The sequence below is a fragment of the Magallana gigas genome, chromosome 6 (assembly GCF_963853765.1).
Source record: "Magallana gigas chromosome 6, xbMagGiga1.1, whole genome shotgun sequence".
NCBI classification, from domain to species: domain Eukaryota; kingdom Metazoa; phylum Mollusca; class Bivalvia; order Ostreida; family Ostreidae; genus Magallana; species Magallana gigas.
In genome coordinates, this window is record NC_088858.1 from 41,223,869 (window position 1) to 41,248,373 (window position 24,505).

General features: G+C 33.4%; 1 protein-coding gene across 1 annotated transcript; it reads right to left on the bottom strand.

Annotated features, from left to right (window-relative positions):
* Positions 1–386: 386 nt before the first annotated feature.
* On the bottom strand, positions 387–24,347 carry LOC105345357 (5'-3' exoribonuclease 2). The gene is made up of 33 exons (XM_011453483.4): positions 24,186–24,347; positions 21,724–21,851; positions 21,410–21,521; positions 21,199–21,260; positions 20,852–20,963; positions 20,200–20,362; positions 19,772–19,822; positions 19,609–19,626; positions 19,357–19,446; positions 19,074–19,123; positions 18,692–18,817; positions 17,825–17,904; positions 17,509–17,566; positions 17,311–17,368; positions 16,993–17,042; positions 16,828–16,875; positions 16,362–16,538; positions 15,973–16,064; positions 14,359–14,443; positions 14,176–14,226; positions 13,952–14,059; positions 13,658–13,747; positions 13,392–13,464; positions 13,211–13,294; positions 12,801–12,901; positions 12,545–12,624; positions 12,185–12,241; positions 11,973–12,041; positions 9,450–9,584; positions 8,913–8,992; positions 3,075–3,135; positions 1,055–1,355; positions 387–667 (listed from the first exon to the last, which is right to left on the bottom strand). Exons 1-33 carry the CDS (start codon positions 24,258–24,260, stop codon positions 641–643), a joined length of 2,952 nt encoding a protein of 983 aa, XP_011451785.3. The 5' UTR covers positions 24,261–24,347; the 3' UTR covers positions 387–640.
* Between the last annotated feature and the right edge of the window lie 158 nt (positions 24,348–24,505).

Genomic DNA, 24,505 nt, shown 5'->3' on the forward strand with positions numbered 1-24,505 from the left:
TCCCGAAATTTCCAAGTTTACAAAATATGACTGCCGACTTGACATTATGAAGTGGGGAACCTTAATATACCCATGATAAAGTTATGGTTATCAGAAAAAAAGCCAGCCTTGACTATTCTTGCTGTGTACTAGATGTGCACTTGACATGCTTATCCGTGATTTGCGCTACATCGTTATTTTTTACTGTTTGAGGAGATAGTATTATCAGTGAGCTGCTGTTAAATGACGTCATCAATGAATGTCATCCGCTTTAAACAGAATGCCACCATATTAAGTTCATTATCCTTTTCAATAACTTTACGCAATTTTGTCATAATGGGTACAATATTTTGCATGCATTCCATTTCTAATTTACAAACATTAAAACATATGTTCAACACAGCATCATCATTACATAAAATCTTTTTTTATTCTCCGGAAAATTACATAAATTGTAACAGGTATAGTCTATGAATAATTTATCTTATAGTTAAAAAAATTGTTCTGATGTTCTGACTTCCTCCTTCACACAAATAAAATGCTGACTGACGGATTGTAAAATGTTGCTGAGATAACGGACTCTCAAGTCCAAGCTGTTCACACCCGACCCAGCCACAGCAGCAGCAGGTGAAATCACTGAAATCACAGCCATGTCCTCAAATCACTCGAAAGACCGCTGCTGGTAGCCCTAGAAAAACACACAAACATGGCATTCATCATAGCAAAATTCTGTGTCTTGTAATCAATGAAATGAATGAGTTTCTGCTAAAAAAAAAATATAGGGCTATACAGTATGTACTTAAAAAATTTACGAATTTTTTCCTTGTACAGTGAATCTTTAAATATATAGATTGTTGTGACATTTTTTGTGGATTCTTTTTTAGTAATAAAATTAATTTAAAAATTTATACATCACTGGAGATGTTTTGTGAATGAGGGTTATAAACGAAATCCTTAAATATTGACCCATCACAAATATTAAAGATTTCCCAGTACACTCTATTTCAAATAAATAGTCCATGGATCTGACACTTTAACAGAATTTGCCCAAAAACAATCCCTTTTCAGAACTCACCCCTCTGTTGTACCCCCCTCCTCGATTGTTGTATCCAGAATTTCCTCTGGTGTTGTAGCTGTTGCCTTGGTAACCACCTCTATTATAGCCTCTCTGCTGCTGTTGCTGGTAGCCTTGGTTACTCTGACTGTATTGCTGGTACCCTCCTCTTCCACCTCCTTGCTGGTACCCTCTTCCACTTTGCTGGTATCCTCTTCCACTTTGCTGGTACCCTCCTCCACTTTGCTGGTACCCTCCTCTTCCACCTCCTTGCTGGTACCCTCCTCCTCTTCCTCCACCACTCTTCCAATCCTGTCGGTCTCTGCAAAAAACCCAGGATTTTTTTTTACAAGCCATTTAGATATCAACAAGAATTCCTTTAAAAATATTTTTACTTCAATAAATGTACCCTTTTTCTGCAAAAAAAAAAAACAAATCCTATTTCATAAATTGCTTTTAATCTTCTCTGTTACTTTCCCTATTTCTTAAAATTGAATACGCAACATTAATAAGAAGTGTGGAAGAAAATTTTCATGATGTTCACAAGTAACAGGACCCAAACAATCTCATCTCATATTACCCGGTATTCTTCCATATTACTGACCAAACCCGTAAAAAAAAGTAAGTAAATACTAATTAATCAATCTGCTTTTAATAGTTCTCTCCATCAAAAGGCATACAATGATTCTGTTCAGTGCTTCTCAACTTTGTTCGCAGAACAGAAAAAAAAATGTGTGTCATTGTCAACAGTCAGCATGTGTGAGTCTTGCTGTGGAAAGAGCCGACAATTTTCACAAATCTGGGCACAATCGCCTATGATATCTCTTTCAGATTTGAAGAACTTTGCTAATTGTGGTGTATTTGTGTGCTTCTTTTGCGAGCGGTGGGGAGTCATGTATGAGTCCAGCACAGGTGTTTCTAACCAATGCCTGCGTCGATCCCGACCCAGCTCAAGTACCCCTCTTCATATTTAATTGCTACATGTTCTTTAGCGCTGCTGTATAAATCTGAGGTTCTAATTTCCGTGAAAATCAACACAAAACTCTAATGAGATCATTTACAAGCTTTCATTTATTTTGTGTTAATCGCGATTACAGTAGTACGATTTTTTTATTATTTACTTTGTGAATAATCGACATCTAATCTATTTGTTGGACATATCTTGCAATTGATTTTTTTTGTAACCCCTAAAATTGTGAAAATAATTATACATACATTTTTATGAAATACTGCAAATAAATAATTCAATATAGGTATTTAAATCCTTAGAATGTAGCAAATTTGTGGATTAATGAACCAGCAATTAAATAGTTAATAATTGTGTGTGTACTGGCTGGTAGTCTCAAGAATTTAAATTTTTGAGCTTCTTTCACCAAACACCCCTTTGCCTTTTTTAAACTTCATCTTAGAAGTTTTAGCTTTTGATGAATGCCAATTAAAGACTCAATATTGACACAGATGATGTCTTTATCCTGGGACCCTCCCATTTTTGCCTTTCTAATGACAGATATGACAAGCACCTACACAAAAATAGTCTGAGGTTTTTCTTGCCCTGAAGAAGCAGAAATGTAAATAAATTTTAATCAGGAGGAATGTTTTTGATCTCATTTAAACTGTTAATGTCAAAATTTAAATCAAACTGATAACTCAGAAGATAAATATAAATCATATCTAACAAAATTACAATTTTACCACTTTCAATGTGAAAACAAATTGGTTTGCAGCAAGTGCTGAACAAATAACCCATTTGCATAATACAAAACTAATTGTAATGTAAAAATTATCATAACAACTTTAAATGCTGGTTGCTAGAAAATGAATGTATACAATCCATTGCATGACAAAATTAAAAACAAACAAACCATATACATGTACATGTAACTAAGTTCAGTAAAAGTTGGGTAAATTTCAATCACAAATTTATTTGATATCAAAAGACAAACAATCATTAGATGACTCATTAATTTATGCAAATAAAAAAAGAAAAGATCAAGGATTAAATAGAATATATAAAAATAATTTCTATGAAAAATGTTCTTACCTGTTACCATATCCAGAGTTGTTGCCATGGTTACCATATCCTCCTCTACCATCTCTATCTCCTAAAAGAAAAAAAATCAATTTTAAAAAAAAAACCCACATGCAAATAAAGTTAAACTAATGCAAGTTAATAGCGTTCACTATCAGAAACATACAAAAATTTCAAAGATAGCAAAATAGCGAGACATTTTTAATTTTTTTTTTTGGGGGGGGGGGGGGGGGGGATAAAAAATATTCTTTATGTCTGTTCTAAAACCACACATGACATTAATTAGTAAAATTAAGGAATTAAGGGAGACGAATGATGCAAAATTATCTCCCTTCCCAAAGGCATTGGCTAATGAATTGTGATGTCAACCTTTCACCTGGAGATAGAATGAAAAAATCCTCCATTAAATACAGGAAAAAAGGATATCTACTGGGCTAGAAAAAGTTTATTCTCATCTAGTTTAACAACTCATTCATGAAATATCAGATTATACTTGAATGGGCCTAACTCTTTGCCCCGGGCAAACGAGAGTGACACTGCCCCCATCACCTCATTAAAACCAAGTCTGCATGAAGAACCACCGCGAAAACAGTGTTTTTTTTACCCCTCTGCATTATCAGGTGCTTTTAACAGATTTGAGCAAACCATGCAAAAATAATTTTGTAAATTTAGCATCAACAAGAAAAACTGCAGGATTCAAATTAAATTCTGTAGAAAAGAAATGAATGAGAAAATCTTGTCGTGTTTGATTTGGGCGGGAGTAGTCTAACGACAGCAGATGCTTTGAGTCTGATTGACTAAATATCTGGGATGTTCGATTTAAATTGAGACTGTAATTTGCTGGTATCAACATATAATTAACTGCTGTTACGGTGATTGCTGTGTCAAAGATTTCACAATGTAGAAATCAACTTAGGAGTGGAAGTGTACATTGTATTTAATTCATTCAGATACTTCTTTCATTCTATGTTTATTGGTTCAGAATATATTATTTAAAATTCTTCAATAAAAATTCAACTTCTCAATTTATTTTTCTTCAAACAAAGAGATACTAAATTGAGTAGAGGCTTACTTTAACAATACTAAAACATAAGATGCATATGTATTTTGAATTTCCTGCTATTCTTTACAGTAGATAAATTTGTTGCTTCATAATCTTTTACTGAATTTTCATGATGCAATATTCAATTTCAATGGTTAAAAAACATTGATGATAGAATTGTAAATATGTATCCAACAAGGTAACAGATATCTTATCTGATTAAAATGCACATAGGTTATATCATTGACTTTTGATGGGTTAGAAAACCAAATGATTTACATGCATGTTCAGATTCAAAGAGCAAAGAAATATTGCAAGACTTAATTTTCTTTGCATCAAAATCTACAGAGAAACACAAAGCTATAATAAGGATGGTAAAAACCATTTTGGACAATTCAAGGAAAACATTTCTGAACAAAGTCTTCCAAAAAAAAATATTTTCATCATTAAGAAAATAAACAGATTCTCATTTTGAATGCAAATATTTTTTTTGTAAATCTTGTTCACTCCTCCAAATACATTGTTTTGGTATTATTCACATTGTCATGAATGAAAAGGGTGACAGCTTCATTAGAATTCATTACGGTCCATTCCTGTCTCGTAACCAAAAGCAAAATTCTGGAGTCTGAATTATTGAATCAAACCATCATTATCGTGAAGAACGCTGCTGTTAAGATCGACAAACTCAGGCTTTTTTATTAACTCAGCAATAAATTTGACAGAATGAAGAAACCATTAAAGATTTGAGATTGCATGTAATCGAAAATGACGAGTTTGTGTTGTAGACAAATTGAAGAAAAATCCAATTTAGTGAGATGGAATAATTCCTTAAAGAGCCGACAATTGATTGTAAGGGCTTCTGAGCCGCTTTCCACAGCAAGATGATAACATCTGAGGACAAGAAAGGCTCAAGAATGGCCGAGAGAATTTCGAGGATGAATAAATCTGCATGTGGATGTGACAAACTGCCACAATAAATGACAACGAGGCAATGACTCTGTGAGAAGATCTGGCTCTGTAAAGGTCGCAGGGGTCAACAATTATCATCACACCAGCACTTCCTGTAATCCCCCAGTCTCTGTGTTAATAAGAAATGTACACTGTGCAATCTGCTTAAGTGAAGACGACTTTTAGACTCCAGTGTCAAAGGCCTGTATTGGTCAGTGCTGTAGTTACAGGGTTAACATTCACAGTTTGTTCTGATGACTGACATTGCCCAGTAGTTGCTAAAGGTCAATCTAATTATCACACAGAGCCCATACTACTGGAACTATTTCTTCTTTCTGTATCATTATTCCAAAAGATTAAAATCAAAACCTTTCTTTTAACTTGTTAAAAATAATGTGACGAAATAACAGTGGATATCAATATCTGTTATTTTTTAGGGATTCGTGAATTACTCAAAATTAAAACAGTAGAATTCTATATACATGTAATAACCCCCCCCCCCCCCCCAAAAAAAAAAAAATTAAAAAATTCAGTGTGTTCAAAAATATGAAAAAAAAATTGAATTTCCTTAAGACTCAATTATGGGGAAGAATCTTCCTTAACATATCTATAATTAGGGAAAAATAAGCCTTTTTGTAATCAAACGTACAATTATAGGTCAGAAAGTTCGTTAACTTGGCACCCCGTCTTCCAAACAAAGATAACAAGAGGTGTCCCCCATCAGATAGTGTCTTTTTTATGAATATTGTTTGCCAAACAAGAAGATAAATTGTGCAATCCTGGGGCTAACATCCCATTAGTTCAACACAAAGGTAGCTATCTACTATCTGCCGCTGTTGTTTTCATTGGTCATGTTGTAAGATACACACAGATGGGAAAAAAAACTATTATCAGAGTTTTACATCAGAACGTACAATCTAAACACAACAAAAATCAAGAAATCCTAAAAACAGATTTGCTGAAAGTTTTCCTACAATTTATAGATTCTCTGTAGAGTTATCAGATTAAATCAGATTTCTAGTACTCCACAGCTACTTGAGCATTAAACTTTCCTCGTCCCATCGACTAAAGACACACAAATTAGTAAAAATATCTGCAGAAAGGAGGAAGTTTTCCTCTGCAGGATCCACTTCAAATATGCAGCTTTTTATCAGAAAATAAACAGTATTACTTGATTTCTTGTTTTACGTCGAAAAGTCATTTTGATAAAGATAAAGCGGAAAAACTTGATGAATTCAGGTAAGCGTCTCCAAACTTTTCATACATAGTACATTGTACATGAACAAAGAATTGGTTTATCTTCTGTTAATGCTACCTGTTTTAAGAACTGGCATAGTCAGTGAATTCAAAGTCAACTTAAAGTAATAGCAAAGAATCTGAGAGGATTTGTTCGTCTTGTTTTATTCATTAGTTTAATGATGCTCCTATATTTATAAAATAAAAAATCTCTAACAGCACTGGCCTCAATCAATTCAAACCATTCCAGTTTAAGAATCCCCCACCATTTAAAACAAGTTGTGACACATGAGGTAAGAAAAATTAATAAAAAGAAAAGGAAAACAAACAGACAGAAAGAAAAGTTTTTCAAATTGAATTTGTTTATAAACTATATTGCTATATATTGTTATACAACATATTACATACAAGGGTTGTCCAAAAAGTTCGTGGACAATCGCGTTGTTGTCATTTTAAATGGGTTTATAAATACATATTGTATATCAATATATTTGTCATAAAATTTCAAATCAAACTAAAATGGTTTTTAATGTTTTCAATAGAAATAAACTAAAATTTAATGTATCAAATGGTCGCAGAAAGTACGCACGGCTCAGGGTAAAAATTGTCCAAACTTTGTAATTAAGTTTATTAGAAATTAATATTTACAATTTTTATAAAACATTTTAAAACCTCATAATCTTCTACTATGCTGTATTCTGCATGGTGTACATCATATTCATACGTCATATGTAGCTATTTTCAAACTAGCAGAGGACTTTTAAAAGATATTACAGCAAGAACATGTCTTTAAAAACATCTGAAAACGTGACGTCATCTGAAGGCACGGAACAGAGCGCCATCATAAAATTGTATTAACTGAGGTAAAACACAGATAGAAACAAAACAAATGATTAAGGAAACAGGAAAATTATCGAAATAGTTCTAGTTTACTTATCCACAATTGGCACAGGCGATATTTTGATGGAGTATGCGATTGTACCCTCTGACCAAACGGTGAATGGGGCATATTACTCTCAGGTAAACCCAGGACTACGACGTCATAGAAACGTCGTTATAAATCAACGTCAGACTGGGCCGTGCGGCCTATATAGGCAATGTATATATAATGATAACTCCAATACAAAAATGTACATTGCTCTGATTTTTATGCATATACATTATTATACTCTATATTGAAATATTATAATGCTTTTGTGATAATGGCGCCATTATTTGGAATAAAATAACATGTGTCCACGAACTTTTTGGACAACCCTCATACACACATCAACCCAACAACACACCAATAGTCAGGGTGATATAGAGCATTTCAGCCAAAATGAACAATATATTAGCTGTTCTAAATCTGGGGAAAGTAATATCTTATAAAATACAAAATGATTAATTATTTTTGATAATTTTGATATTAAGTTATTTGTACATTAATGATACATTGCATTGAACTACTGGTACTTTTCTGACCATATTAGCCTGTACTTTATCAGACGTAACGGCAAGAGTTGTTTCAAAATTAGGCAATGTACACATCATAGCAAACAGTTTGAATTGTGTCTTGAAAGCCCACAGTGGTAAATCTGATTTTTCAACAAACATAGATACTGTATCCTGACTATGCAATTCACACTAAGCAGACCTGACCAAACACCTTGCAGTTATTCCATGGCTATGACTTGGGAGAGGAAATGGCTAAGGAGAGACAACTCTTTTTAACTAATCCCTCGGAATGTACCGGTAATTTCATAAGGTTCTTGCAAAGAGAGATAACCAGGGATTTAAGTACATTACAAATTGGTTCCATGCATTGACAAGTTTCCACTTGGAATTTAAAAAGATTTTTTGGAGTTGATTATAATCAACTCTCCTATGCAGTTACTCTGGCAAACCGAAGTGAAACAGTGTTTGGACCTAAGCACAAATCATCACCGCTGACAAGACTTAGTTCTTGAAAATAATAGAAAAGTTCAATGTAATGTATGCTGAAGCATTGTTTTTCAAGAAAACTTATCTATAAACACTTTGAAAATAGTCAGATCTTCTGTGTTACTACGCCAGAGTTAAATAAAGTCTCATTCAACCAGACGTTCGGCTGTCTCCCTAAATCTCCAACAAGCAGAGAGACTCTTTTGCTTGTTGGAGATTAACAGAAACAGCCGAGCGTCTGGTTGAACAAGACTAGAGTTCGATATCAATAGTGCTTGGATCCATGCGATTTTTAGAATTGTTTCGATTACTAATACATAGTTTGAAATCTATCTTTAAATATTACACAACATGATTCATATGGGGTTTCTCAAAATTCTTGATGGAAAAGTCTAAAATTTTATATAATAAAAAAGCGCGTAATTCAATACAGACTAGAAACTAATTGCCATGCAAGATAAGTTGATTTTAAAATAAATGATAATCAATAAAATCAACTCCTGTCAGTACTTTGATTATCTATAACCTCATCATACTGTAGATTCCTGATTTTACGCCAGTACTAATTCCACATTCCAACTGTTTGCATCAAATAGCTAGAATATAAAATCACTCACTGCTCACAATTTTACATGGATATTAATTCCTCACATTTAATAAAGAATCTACAGTATTTAAAGTTAAGATAAACTAGAACTCACTTTGCTGGTAGCCTCCTCCTTGGTGGCCCATGTTCCTGGGAGGGGGAATTCGAGCTCCGAATTGATTAGGAACCCCATGTCTGAAAACAAGATACATACCGGTATATAAAAGTTTATGGTCTAACACAGGAAGACAAACTCATGGTAAACTTTGAAAGAACCCTAAAAATTGTGATGTATATCTGTTAACACCTTACAACATACAGTCTAAGTCATCTCAAACAGATCAACAACACTTCAGCTATCCATAATTTCAAACTGATTTTCACTCAGAGTCAGAGATAAAATCTTGGTTTATGACAGTACCTTAAGCTTTAGCCCCATTATCAATGTTAAGGTCAACTTGGACGTCTGGTTGTTGACAAGTCTTTGAAACATTTAATGATAAAGGTCAAGGTCACATTAAACTTTCATATCTTCACTTTTTAAAACCCCTTTTACATTCAATAGCGATAGATAATATTCTTTCAAATTTGGATGAAAATATTTCCATCTTGATTCCATTGCCTCTTTTTTAAATAAGTTTATGGTGCCTACCTGATCATTCGATTGGCTGGGCCCATGTCTTTTCCTCGGTACATACTATTCCGTGACATCCCAATCTGAGGTCGCCACCCTTGACCTGAATTCCTTTGATTAAAGTCCTCCGGCTTTAGGACTCGGTCTGGCATCCTAAACAAGTACATCATTATTACTGGGGGAATATTTTGCATGTTGATAATGAAAAAACTTCAAATACTAAACTGTTTGTCTGAAGATGATTTAATAAAATATCATGGAAGTGTACATACTACATAGATCTTCAACAATTAAACTTAATACATTATAGTTCACTTAAGATATACTTAAAATACAATACAGTATGTTTCTTTTGACACAGAATATTTAATGCACGCTATACTAGTACATGTATTGCTTTTTAAATTTACTTATTGTTCAAAATGTAGAGTACAAATACAAGAAATTTACTTAATTTCCCATTTTCAAGTTAATCTGATAATATAAATTAACACATTAGAAAATGACACAATCAAAAGAGGTTCCTCTTTTTTTTTTAGGAGAAAAAAAAACTTTAAAGATGTATTGATATTGTAGATAAACAGAAAAGTCTTATAAAGTTATAATATAAAAACTTCAATGCAACATTCAGATAAAATAAAATGTTAGTAACAAAGAAACGTATTACATTGAACAATAATAAAAACTAGAGGTACTGTGAGCAAGCTCACAATTGATACCCCCCGCTAAGAAAAAATCATAACTCATGTTTTTTTTCTATTATAGAAATATTGGATGAATCTATTTCATCGTCCATTTTCTATAAATAACAACTGCTCTATTTTTTAATGCTTATATGAGTACACAAACCAATTTGTATTCTTTAAATTCCATTTTAGTTCAAGTTAACTGTTAATGCATGAGGACATTTGCATCCTTATGTTTACAAACATGACTCGAATCAAACAAAATTCCACATGTCAAGCAGCCACTTAATATAAACATTTTGAATTATTGGTATACTGAGACCGATTTTTTTTTTTTAACAATGACCTTGAACTTCCTCAATTGACCTTTGGTCAAGGTCATGACACACTCTCGGGTTATAAGCATTCTAGATGTGAATTAAGAACTTCCAATACTTGTCCATTAGAAAGATATGGACTGGACACGAGTTTTACACTTTTCTGCAAGTGACCTTGGCCTTGCCCAAATGACCTTGGGTGAAGGTCATGACCAACCCTTAGCTCATAAGCAATCTTTGTGTGAACTGAGAACTTCCAATGTTTCTCCATAAGAAAGATATGGACCAGACAAGAACTTTGCATTTCTGCCATTGACCTTGACCTTGTCCAAATGACCTTGGGTCAAGGTCATGACACACCCTTAGGTCATAAGCAATCTTTGTGTGAAGTAAGAACTTCAAATGTTTCTCCATTAAAAAGATATGGACCGGACACGAATTTTGCACTTTTTCTGTCAGTGACCTTGCCCTTGCCCGAATGACCTTGGGTTAAGGTCATGACACACCCTTAAGTCATAAGCAATCTTTGTTCGAAGTAAAATCTTCCAATGTTTCTCCACAAGAAAAATATGGACCGGACACGAATTTTGCACTTTTTCTGTCGGTGACCTTGACCTTGTCCGAATGACCTTGGTTCAAGGTCATGACACACCCTTAGGTCATAAGCAATCTTTGTGTGAAGTGAGATTTTCTAATGTTTCTCCATAAGAAAGATATGGACCGGACACGAATTTTGCACTTTTTCTGCCAGTGACCTTGACCTTGCCCGAATGACCTTGGGTCAAGGTCATGACACACCCTTAGGTCATAAGCAATCTTTGTGTGAAGTAAGAACTTCTAATGTTTCTCCATAAGAAAGATATGGACCGGACACGAATCGAACAGACAGACGGACAGACGGACGGACGGACGGACAGACGGACGGACGGACAAGGTGATTCCTATATACCCCCCCAAACTTCGTTTGCGGGGGGTATAATAAAAACACAACAAGGACACGATATTGACACATCATACTGAACTACTTTGTTCAGCTTCAATACAGACAGTTTTAAAGAAAACATTGCTGCCTGCAATTCACCTTGCTTTTGGTGACAATTGCTAACTGTATGAAGCCATGTATGTCTTACATGTGCGGATATATAGTAACAAATATTTATATGGTAGGTGAACTTACGGCCATAAAAACTGATAAATTGGGAGGAGAGACAGTTTAGGAGCTTTGGAACATGTTATTTGCTCCTCTCCAAACCTTCGTAATGTTATATAATGTTATTTTAATGTTATACAATGCTATCGTAATGTTTAACAATGATATCACTCAGCAAATACCAATTACAAAAAATAAAGCTCTTTACTTTTAACATTAAATAATAATGTTTAATGTACATTTACAAAATATATTGAGATATTTTCTTTTAACAGGCGTGTAATATAAATATTACATGTGTTGGTATATTATGATAGAAGTCATGCTCTTACATACACATTGATATAGTATAAAAACTACGGTAAAGAATACAATATATCATACTTACACTGCTCCTTCGAGAACCACAGACTCAAACAAGTAATCCTCATCATACACTGGGTCTTTAAAGTGAACACTACACAGAAAAAACAACAACCAATGTAATTTTTATTACTCATTCAATTTCTTGTTCAATATTTTCAATCATTACAGTATAGAACTTCAGTTAATCCTGACTTAAAACTGATTGAAAAGCCCAACATTGTGACCTACACATACCTTAGTGCTCTGTTGTCTGTGATGGGTTGAAGTTCTTTAAGAGGGGACTCCACCGTCCTGAAATTTATAGAATTATGCACTGAGGTATGTAAGCTGTCATAAACTGGACTTATTTTTGCAATGCCAAAATCTTACAATCATTATAATATTTACTGGTAAATGTACCAGTACACACACCTTATGTACAATTTTCATGGTAAAGTTCATGTACTGGAAACAAACCATTGTAAAGATTGTCATTAGGAGCATACAAACACACACTGGTCTTATACTACATGTAGTACGTGTGATCTCATCAATCTTATGTAAATGTGCAACGCATGTAAACAAGGGACAGAGTTGATATGAACCAGGACTCACCCCCCTGTTAATGTCGCTCTTTGATCCGCCCACACAAGTCCCCCCATGCCTTCAGCATTCTTGGGGTCTACTTTTACACCCTGAAAGAAATTATACATATAAGAACATACACAACCTATGTATCCTGCAAAGTAAATACATGTACATGTATGCTCAGTACATGTTAGGATGAAGTACAATAAAGTAAGTTGTGATTAAAATCGAGTCTTCTAAAATTTTGCACAACATTAATAAATTTAAAACTTGAATCACATACCTCCTTGGTTAATTCTCCTTCATATAAGCCCTCAAAAAACGAATAGGAGGGATGTCTTATGCCCACAAACAGTCGGTCACTGCCCCAGGTATTCCTCTCACCTGTTTAAATCAATACACAATAAACAGAGGAGCCTACTGACATGGTTTATGTACATGTAATTGGCAAATGATTTCAAAAGATAACATATACCGTAAAATAAATTGCAAAATTAAAATTTCATTGCAAAACATAGATTTATTATATACTTGAAATTTGAATTATGAAATGCAGAAAATAAATCAAATTAAATGTGCTATCTTTGGAATCAGAACACAAACATTTGAACAATCAGATTAATCAGTAACACAATATCTATTTAGTTTACTGTTTCCCCAGATAACTGATCTGAGTTGTTTTTTTGTACTCACGTTCTGCATCTGTGAGGTCAGGATAAACCTTCTCAAGGGCGGATAATAATCTTTTCTCATCCACAAACGGCAGCAATGCCACACCTACAATAGATCATGTGACAGTCAGATGCAATCTCAAAGAGTAGAACTGTTGTCACGTTTCAGAGAAAAACAAGATAAAGAAGGTAACACTGCTTACCTTGCCAAGCATACTTTTTGCCATTGAGATCAATTTTAAAATCAATAGGATAAAAATCAATGATGGGAGATTCCTGAAATGAAAAATGCGTATCAATTTATCAAAAATTTTACATATGGTACATAGGTTCAAATACAATTTTATTTAGAAAGGAAAAAGAATAAAAATGAAAGAGACGATTAATTTTCATTGCTATCATTTATACATTAATCAACTTTACTACAGCAATAAAGCAGAGGTTGAAATACCCTCCTCTCCAAACTTACTGGATCACACATAAGTCTCTGCCATGTGACTGGTAGATGTTTCTTACTGGCTGCTGGGAACACGCCCATCAACTGCTCTAATGGCCGAAACTGGACAAAAAGATTTGGAATTTTTAAAAATAAAGTCACATGTACTTGTTTTCCTTATCAGATCATGAACCATTAAAACTACCAATATACACACGTGTGCAATTAAAAACTTTGCTTGTATATCTAATGTAAAGGAAATATAATTATATAACTACACATGGTCACTTGAGACATGTAGATGCATGCTTTAATTGTATCACTTACAGGGACGGTTTGCTTCTCAAAAGAGTTGGATAGCTGCCCGATGTTGACAAAGTCTGAGGCGAACGGAGCATAGTGGTAAGGGAAGTACCACTTCCAGGAGGCGCAGCCCTACAAACACAAACCACGACAGTGTACAGGTCTGATGTGTCATGGAAACAGGCCATGCTAGGACTAATAATTTGGGAGTGATACATGTATGTGTCTGATGAAGAAAAGTACTTTACCTGGTAGTAGTACCTAAGTACCCAGCACAGGCCCCGGACATAGTGATTGGCCTACAGAAAATCAACAGTCATGTTATAAGTAACTTTATTTAGAACAGAAAGCTACTATAATAAGAAGCACAGAAGTGTATAATATTTAAGACAGTTGTTTAAGGCTAAAACAAGCAAGCAGAGAAGATTTACCACTGTCCGTCTGAACTCCTGGTCCGAGCCATCGACCCCGAACTTAGAGCTATAGTACCTGTCCTTCCATCCATCCTCCCACAGCCTGTCAGTGTAACACACAGTAATTCATTAATCAAAATTAACAGCTTTCATTTACTTATGTTTGAAAAACTATCAAAAATTTGTGTAGATTTTATGAAATTCATCGTTGAAGAAGGGGCACCAGAAAGTAGTTACAGCATATCATCCTTTTAGCAAGACATTTCTATTGATCAACAAAAAATTCAGCATCAATCGTAGAATTATGAGCAAGATACATAGCTTGGTTTGAGTCATGTTTTTGTTCACATGAGTTTATTACATTCAACTGCAGATTTTAAACTCGGTATTTCCTATTCAGCATAGCTACATTTAAAATATAAATGAACTAAAGCATGACCTCAGCTTTGTGTACAAACAAACAGTAGCATTGTGCGCAAAGCTCTGTATCTTGCTTACATGTATAACTCGAAGCTTGACTCTCAGGTTAGTACCGGGTAAATAAACATTTGTAAACAATTAAAACAAGAGAAAAATGCACTAAAACAAAGAAAAAACTCATTCTATTTTTCATCATATATGTACTTATATATTTCTAGCAGCGAGAATAATCACCCTAGTCCGTTTAGATTGAAATTGCTGAGCATCTTAATAAAACATGTTGCATTAATTAACCATTACGTAGAGATCGTACCGAATTACATGTACCAACGTAATGAATAGTATTCTATAATACCGGTATGTTGTTAGTGCATCAGATTTTGCGCAGGTACATTTAAAGAATCAGCTGTCTGATTTACCGGTCTACACGTAAAAATTTTAAATTCTAAAATAAAGACAATGGTTCCTCTCAAGTTAAACTAAACATGCTAAACGAAAATCAAAACAAGCTAAAACCACTGTCACAAATGAAAATGTCAACGCATTGAAATATTTAACCTCAATTTACTTCACATATAAAACGGCACAAATATATTTTGGATGTTTCAAATATTCTCTTTGCACGGAAACTGTTGCACAACAACCAAATTAAATTCATCTCCGTTCAACTTCAAGATGGCTGCTTCTAACATAGACTGGTCCTCTAAACTGGTTTTCAATATATGAAATATCAAGCCAGAAGTTAAACTGATTGACCCCCATTCTCTTTGTCTTATTTTTATTTTCGTAAATTACTCAAATTTGAAACAGAATTTGCCCTTAATTTTTGCAATTTATATTTTCCTTCCCATAAGGATGATTTATGCTAAATTACGTTGAATTTGACTCAGTAGTTCTTGAGAAGAAGATTTTTAAAAATGCACCCCCTTTTTCTATAGTTTCGAGGTTTTCTCCGCTTTGAATCAAGATCGGTATTTCATTTCTGCAATTTATATTCGCCTTCCCATAAGGATGCTTTGTGCCAAATTTGGTTGAAATTGGCCAAGTGGTTTTAGAGAAGAAGTAAAAAATGTAAAAAGTTTACAGACGGACGACGGACAAAATGTGATCAGAATAGCTCACTTGAGCTTTCAGCTCAGGTGAGCTAAAAAAGCTTGTAATGATCTGATTAAGATAGAGCTAGAAAGCTGTCATTGGTCAGTTTGTGATCACCTGACTTCATCAGCTGGTTCCTCATCCTCCTCATCATTTGGCTTAGACTGGTCCTCTGCTTTTCTTTTCTCACCTCGCTGATCATCTTTTGTCTGAATTAAACAAGCAGAAGCTTACATGTACATGTGATGATATATATATCTTTACAATGTAATGTAAATACACCGTAAGAATAAATCAATATTAAATTTTATCATTATCTCATTTACATTAAAAAGAAAATAGGCATAGTACTTTTGGTCAGATTTTGAAATTGTCTAACACACAACGATAAAATAATGAAATACACATTGTTAACATAATACTGTATATGACTAAAGCTACATGCACATCAAATGCTACATCAAAGGATATCTCTATGTACATGTACATTGCACAAATGTACTGACCATCATAGCTTTAAGTTCAGCTGCAGCATTTTTATTAGCTGAATCCCTCATAGTGTCCATCCGTCCTCTGGCCGCCTCCTGTCGAGGGTTACTGACCGCAGAGGGGCCACTGTGAGAGTGACCCACAGGCTGAGGGGCAAACTGTCCACCTGGGGTCCAGCGGGGACCCTGTGAAAACTGAAAACAGCATTCATTCACAAATGAGTTTACTATTCTTACAGATTATCATCACAGGGGCCTTGTGAAAACTCAATACTGCACTCACAAAAAAGTTTTCAAATGGCAAAAGGTTGCACTTGATATGATTGTAATTTATAACAGAAAATCAAACTTTACACAATTTGCATGCTTAAAAAACTTTTATGTATTAAAGACTGTAAACACTGTTAGGTTTTTCATTGAAGGAATTATTTATCTACAATTATCAATAAAAATCATTGAAGGATTTTTTATAACAAAATTGTACCCTTTTTTCTCTTTCCTTCCTCTGTTTGTTTCGTCTTCTAAATTCCAGCTGTAAAGGATTACAACTTCTCATTATATATTATCATATTCATTTACCGGTAATTAAAAAAATCTGCACATACATGCATAAATCTTTTTAAGGATAAATTTATTGATCAGAACATACCTCAGTATCTCTTCTCCGCTTGAAAATTTCATCTTCCACTTCCCCAAGATCTGAATAAAAGAAATAATAATTTTATATGCTGATTCACCTACATTAGATATATAAAATGTAGATATTTATGTAAACTTTAATTTTAAAATCTGGTGCAGCTTTGCAATTGTAGGTGTGATTTTCTTTCAAATGCACTCAAGCCATAATTGTATAAAACTATACATGTAATACATTTTCAAATTGAATTCATACTTTAAAACTATTTTTCTAAATTAATTGCTAGGACTGTTAAACACTACGAACAATTACAAGGATTAAAGTTTTTACCTGACATGACAACTTGTACTCGCTCCAGATTCACCACACCGCTGTTTGTGAGGTATCCCTGAAAGTCAGACAGAGGCTAAAATGTCTGGTTCTTTAAATGATATTTGCTGATATGGTTTTGGGGTTTTTTTTGCATGTGGAAAATTATTTAAATAATTAAAAAATTAATTCAATGTTAAAGTTTTAATTCCTACTTACCCCTGTTCTTCTGACACAGCTTTTGTACAATTTGACCAGTCTGTCAATTGCACCCTCCCTGAAAGAAGAGTAACGATTACTTTGAAATGGAAATTAAGTAAACATACAGATATGTTGATACATGTCAAAGCATGGATTTGTTTACAATTTAGAAAATGAAACTTTAGGAAATCAAAATATTTTTGTTTTCATACCTTTAGAGCTTTAGACAATGAAAAGTTTGCTAAATTTTTCTCAAACTTAGAGGTTTCGAGTTCTTCTCTAAATTTTATCACATTAAAAAACAATTTTGTATTTAAAATAAAGCACATTTTACCTGATCTCCAGAGAAGGCAGATGTGGCAGGAAATCATTTCCCACAAAGAAACACATGAAGACCCAGTCATCTATGGCTCTCTGTAGAAATACAAAGGAAGCATGGTAACATCACAGTGTACAGAAACTGGAGACAATGGGAAATCAAACAGAATGGTATGGAAAATAGGAGACTATCAAGAAACAATCATCAGAAAAATGGTGTGTGTACAGTCTTGTGGAGCATTATAACTATAAAGTCAATACCAAAAAAAATGATGGCCAATCAAATAAGGCTATATTAACAAAATAGAAAAAGAATTACCAGTCAGTTTTTCACTTAAAAGATTCAAAATATACACATACATTGTACATGTATGTGCAAGCACATGTCATCTAAATATTTTACCATTACATGTATATCATTGCTTGTATACCTAACTTTTAGATTCCTTTTAAATCAAATCTACAAAAAACCTGAGACTTGAATGTACTATGAAAGCTTAAGTTAGTTTTGAACTTATATTAGGAGTTGGCTATATCTTTGGTAGCAAGAAGTTGTGATGTCATTGTAATGGAAGCTTGTGAAAATATGTCTATTGATTTAAGAAAAATTGGAAATGTGTTGAATTAACAATGTTTAAGCGATTCCCAGCATTTTTTTTAAATCATTATGTTAAATATATAAGTAGGAAGTATCATATATTCTTTACCACCTTTTGCTCTCACTTAACAGAAATAATAAAACATTTTGGACAGAAATTAATCCCTTGGCATGTCTTGTATTTTTTAAAACCAGAAAAATGTTAAAACGTCTTGCGGTTTACATATGGTACTCTGTACATTGTAATGAACTATTGTCACTGTAGGTAAAAGTGAAATGATTTACCTCAAAGTCATATTTGAAAGGTAGGTTGTCCATTAAAAGCTCTCTTTCTAAATATTCTCGCAAAATATTTAACCTGATAAATATAAACTCCTGCTCTGCTCCCATTACTTTGGGTAATTCATCATTCTGAAAAACAACGAAAAATTGCAAAATTAATTATTTTTGCTGTGAAGCCTCTGAAAAACCTTTTCTTTAATTTCTAATTAATAGCTAAATAATTTTACCTTTCTAGTTTAAGTTCTCAATCAGATTTTAAGAACTAAAACATTAGTGTGAGATGAAAGCCTTGAATGGTGCATCTTTGATCTTAAATGAATTAAGTTTATATAAAAGCATTAAGAACTAAGCCGACAAGAGACCACCTTGTCGTAAGCCTACATACCTCTCCACACATCTCCTTGGGTAGACCCATGCACTCTTTCATCTCATGACCTTCAAACAGCAAAATACATTGACTTCAAATCTGGTCACCAAAAGTGCTTTAACGTGTACATTGTATCTTTCAATACAAAATATTAGTATCTTGAAATTTTAACGGTCTTCTTAATAGTGCTGTTTACAATGACTAGACGGCTACTTTTAAACAAGTGGATGATATAAGTATAATATTAAGTTCTGATTAGAAATTGTTTAATATAGTACATGTGATATCAGTCATCTCTCACCTAACTGACCACACAGGTCACATGGCCTGGGCTGGTTTGGTTTGAATTCCTCTCTGATGATGGTGAAATGTGGCTCATGTGTAGCTAGTCCTACAAGTACAAGCATTGCGGTATATTAATGAATTGTACATTGTATATTCTTAAGATACGTTTGAATTTGAAAACCTTCTTGGAACATCAATCAATTACATGTATTTGCATGTGAATTGTGATTAAGCAAAAAAAAAAAATCAAAAAAAAAAAACATCTTACCCAACATGAGCAGATCCGCTGAAATAATCAAAGGACAAATGTAAGTTCAATATGAATAATGGCATCATTGATTATGAAATAATCTTTGGGGCATAAAATCATTTAAATTGTTTAAAATTAAAATTGAAAGAGAACAAACATGTAAATAAGGGGGATAACTCACCATCTGCTCCACAGAGACAGTGCTTTGTGTTTGGGTCATGGTCTGGCTGGGCTGCAATAAACAAAAATGGTGTTACATCAGTGAAACATCAATGACCAACAATCACTTATCTGGAATTCATTTTGACTTTTTAAAAGTTGTTATCAATGAATCATACTAAATATATCTCATTTTGTGGCATAATAAATTTTACATGCATTCTGCATATACTTTAACTTTTAAATATACCATTACATCTTCATGTGTACATGTCAATGTTGCACTTCAACACCAATTAAAATTGATTATAAAGTAACTGTCCAGCCAATGAATGTATTTTTGCAACATTTACTGGAATATCTCACAACAGAATTAGTTAAAAGTACATTACAAAGTTCCATATGTCAGGATTCAAGTGATTAAGTATTATATAGAAAATGAGAACAAACTTCTTTGCTTTCTGATGTAGTCCATGATTTTGTGTTCGCCTTCCCCAGGAACATTGGCATCGGACAGAATGATCTTGATGTTCTGCCAGCCAGGGTCATTGTTCAGTCTTTCGTGTATATAGTACCGCAGACAATCTGCCAGTCGGAACATGAAAGGGGTACCCTGACAGAACCAAAAAGATATGTGTAAGTCTAAGAAGTCAGGTAAGAATTTGGACCTTAACTGCAGCAAAAATTAATATCAGGTTTTCTAAATTAAGTAAAAGGAATAGCACTTAAAATTCACAATAAACTTGTGTACTCCAAAGAGTGTCATTGAGAATTAAGCAAGTGATGTTTCTAAAGTCATAAGTTCAATTCAACTCAATCTTTATGCCTCTTTATTAATAAGATGTACAAGATCATCTGATTTTATTCTCTCCAGTCTTAACACTGAACTACCCCATTTAACCTTGATCAAGGTATTTAATGAAAGCAAGCCTTTATTTCTGTTATATTCTGTTATGAAACTGATTTGGTCCAAAAGAAAGACATTCTGTATTATCTTTGCGTTTAACAATGTGATATATCAAAAGTCCTTAAAATGATAAATTACACTGATTGATATTTACATTTAGGTAAGTCTTTGTTAAGATAAATAATAATTTCATACCGGGGTGATACAGTTACTGTCAAAGTGCTCTCCCTTTTCCTTTTCTGGTGGGAGATTAAAACCCTTCGTAGTCAGTTCATCCCTTAGACGAGACATCTCTTCAATTTTCTCTCTAAATGGAAAAGTATCTACTTTTCACATAACCATATATTTCAAATTATCAAAATACTCAGCATTTCTCTTTCAAAATGCAATCCTGTTATAGCTTTTTGTAAATAATTTCAAATTTTCATAATAATTTTTATCACGAAATTGGAACACAATGATAGAGTAACACAATTATCAACATTTAATCTCCTTTTGAAATATCTTCTGTATGTGTAAGAAAATAAAAGTCACAAGCATACTTAGTTTCTTTGGATGCTCTAAATCTTCTTGATCTCTGTTGATTCATTTTGGCTCTAGGTGCCTGAGGAAATGAGAAAAAAAAATTCAGAAATATTAAGACTACAGTCTATTTCAGGAATTACCTAATTTGACATTTTAAAGGCAAATATTGCTTAATTCTTATATCTCTCAGGGTGCAATCTATTCCCAAAATATTTTCATTTTACATACCACACCATCAATTGCCATGTAAAGTAATTTTCTGGGTCGCACAATTGAGAAAATTCTGTCTATGTACTCAAAGATTAGAATCATCATCTCATCCTCATTCTTTGGAGCAGGTCTAAGAAAAAAAAAACCAAAAACATAAGGATTTTTCTAAACAGAAATATTGCTTTTGGGAGAATAATCTATATATCTATCAAAGCATGACAATGAGTCCCATGTACAATATATTTGGTTTCAAAACTACAGCCCAATATCAATCATGGATGGATGGATTTTCATTGTTTTAACAAATCATTTTAAATGATGTCCAAACATACTTGTCCTCTGGATGACAACAGGGGTGGATAATCCCATTCATGTCCAGATAGAGGTTATCAAACTCATAGTCATTAGGATTAGGTTGGCTTGTGTCTACAGGGATCTTTACACCATTGACTTCTCGGGGCTGAAAGAAAACCAAGAATTTAATTTTGACATCACAAACAGTGAGATATCATAAACATTGAAACAATCATTTATCTTCAGATTTCATAACAATGTTAAACCATTCTATTTCAATTGATAATATGATGTTTCTGGTAAAAATACAAAGATAATACAGTGTTTTTTTGGGGGCCTGATTTGGGGCCTAAATTCGGCCCCAGTCCCAATTGGAAATTTCCAAATATTTTCCCAATTTCGGACCGAAAATTCCCAATTGTAATTTAAAAAAAAAATCTTTGTACGAGTTGTCAAAATTTTACGTATGTCTTATCTAGCATGTTCCGGTTACGGTAATGAATACTGGATAAACAATAGAAAAAGAAGCATTGTGCTTTAATTTGTATTTCATTTTAAATAAATTATAGTCATAGAAACCATTAAATTTCATAATTATCAATGAAAATGAATTTTCCCAATTTTCATGTTTTGTCGCTATTTTTCCCAACTGAAAGGGCCCCAGCCCCCAGTCCCAAATTGGTGAAAAAAAACACTGTAATAAGTAAGTCAGTAAATGTTCACCATAATGACACTGCAAAATACAGCAAATCACTATATTTAGTATTGTTTTCCCTTGGACTGAAACGTCACATTTTCATTGGTTTAAACATAGCACGTGATTGCCTCATATATCTCTATATTTGTTCTGTGAGAATTAATATTAGGCAATATGGCCGTCATTGGTCGACGCTTCGCTTACACATTTCGACATTTCATAGTATTTAATACATAAACCGCATGCCGTTAGTTCTTAAAGTATTTGGAGTAGTTGCCCTTTGAAATTCTTTAAAATTAGAGTAGTTGCCCTTAGAATATTGACGTCACATTGTTTTGTCTGGAGCAGAACAAAATGGCAGCGTCGAAATGCTCAAATCTCTGCAGAGAAAAGGGAGAAAACATTTAAAATTGAATAGCAACAAAACATTGTAAGTAAACATGGGTGAAGCAAAGATTTTTAAAAAGTATTTGAAATGTGAGATTGAAAATTTTGAAGAGTTTAAATGAGTTAAATTGGACGAGATGTTAGGCATCTTGTACATGGCTGTGCCATGATCATCGCTATTTGTGAATAAATATGTCGCTTAATAGTCCTCGGGAAAACAAAACACTTATTAGGTTAGTTACTGACTCACTACGGAAATATATTGGGTTGATCAATCTCATAGACGGCTCGGCTTCACCTCGCCATCTATGAGATTGATCAACCCAATATATTTCCGTAGTGAGTCAGTAACTAACCTAATAAGTAATAGTATTACAATCTCACTATGTAACTCTGTCTTATCAATAATTAATTATCGAAATGTTAGCTTTACTGAGAGAGTTTGACAAGTCATTAATTTTCTACTATAAGTAATTTGTTGGGTTTTTTGCTTGGTAGAAAAACATAAACAATGCCAAGAAATACAATGTTACAGGTAAAGCCTAGGGCTGGGACGATACTGTACTTAGCCGATTTGGTACATATCACAATACATGAGATGCGATACGAAACATATCACGATACATTGCAACTAAATGAAAACATGAATAAGGGTTTAAAATTTATTCAATCTGCCAATGTATTACCGCATGTCTAAAGTTATTTTGTTATATTTATAATGAGCGTTGCACAATTTACATATTACTTTAGTCTCGTATACACTACTTTTTTATAAAAAAGTAATCCAAAAGTTTTCCACGCTCCATAATTAGCTTCCTAACAGTTTTGATAACTTTTCGAGGTTTTCCACCATCTTTGTACTTTCATATTAGGCGCGCGGACTTAAAATAGCCAATATATGAAGCTTGGATATTTTTGGAAAATAAAAAAAAGTTCAATAGGGTATCGTTGTATTAATGGTAAATGTATCGATCCAAATATCGTCAAAATAAATACTGTGATGCATCAGTGGATCGTCCCATCCCTAGTAAGGCCTATCACTTGATATATATCAGCATTTAAATTAGTAGGTGGATCAGATTTCATGGTTCCATATAATGAATTGCTTATTTATGTAAAATGATCCCTCAGGCCTCAGCTCATATTAATCAATTGTTTACATGGTGTACTTAACCTATACACTTAGATTATCACATTTTCCATAATTTACTCATCAAATTACCATCGCCTTATGTTAGCATCGTAACCATATTATACAAAAACTCTATAATCACAAAACACCAAAGATCAATTATCATAAACCACCTTTTAAAAAATACACAAGATACACTATTTTGACAATATATATGTATGATAAATTGCGTATTTTTTCTTAACTTCATTGGTTTACATGGCTTGCATTTCAATTATAATTACCTTTTCTTCGATGCAGTGCACAAGAATGGATGGGTTTTTTCGACTTAACCAGCGAAAAAATGCCGGTACTCCCATTGTAAGCTTGCAATGTAGAGACGCGTTATCTTGTTTTCCTTGCTTTCTCCGTAGTCCGAATTTGTCTATCAACTTCCTTTGTTAGTTATGAGGTATCATTTCATTGGTTGATTTATTTCAACACATAAAAGAAAAAAACTATTCTGAGAAACTGGCCCTTACACCGTACAAAATAACATCTCTACAAAGAAAATAAGATATATCTTTGATTGAAATTCCTCAAGACGGAAGTAAAATTTATAAAC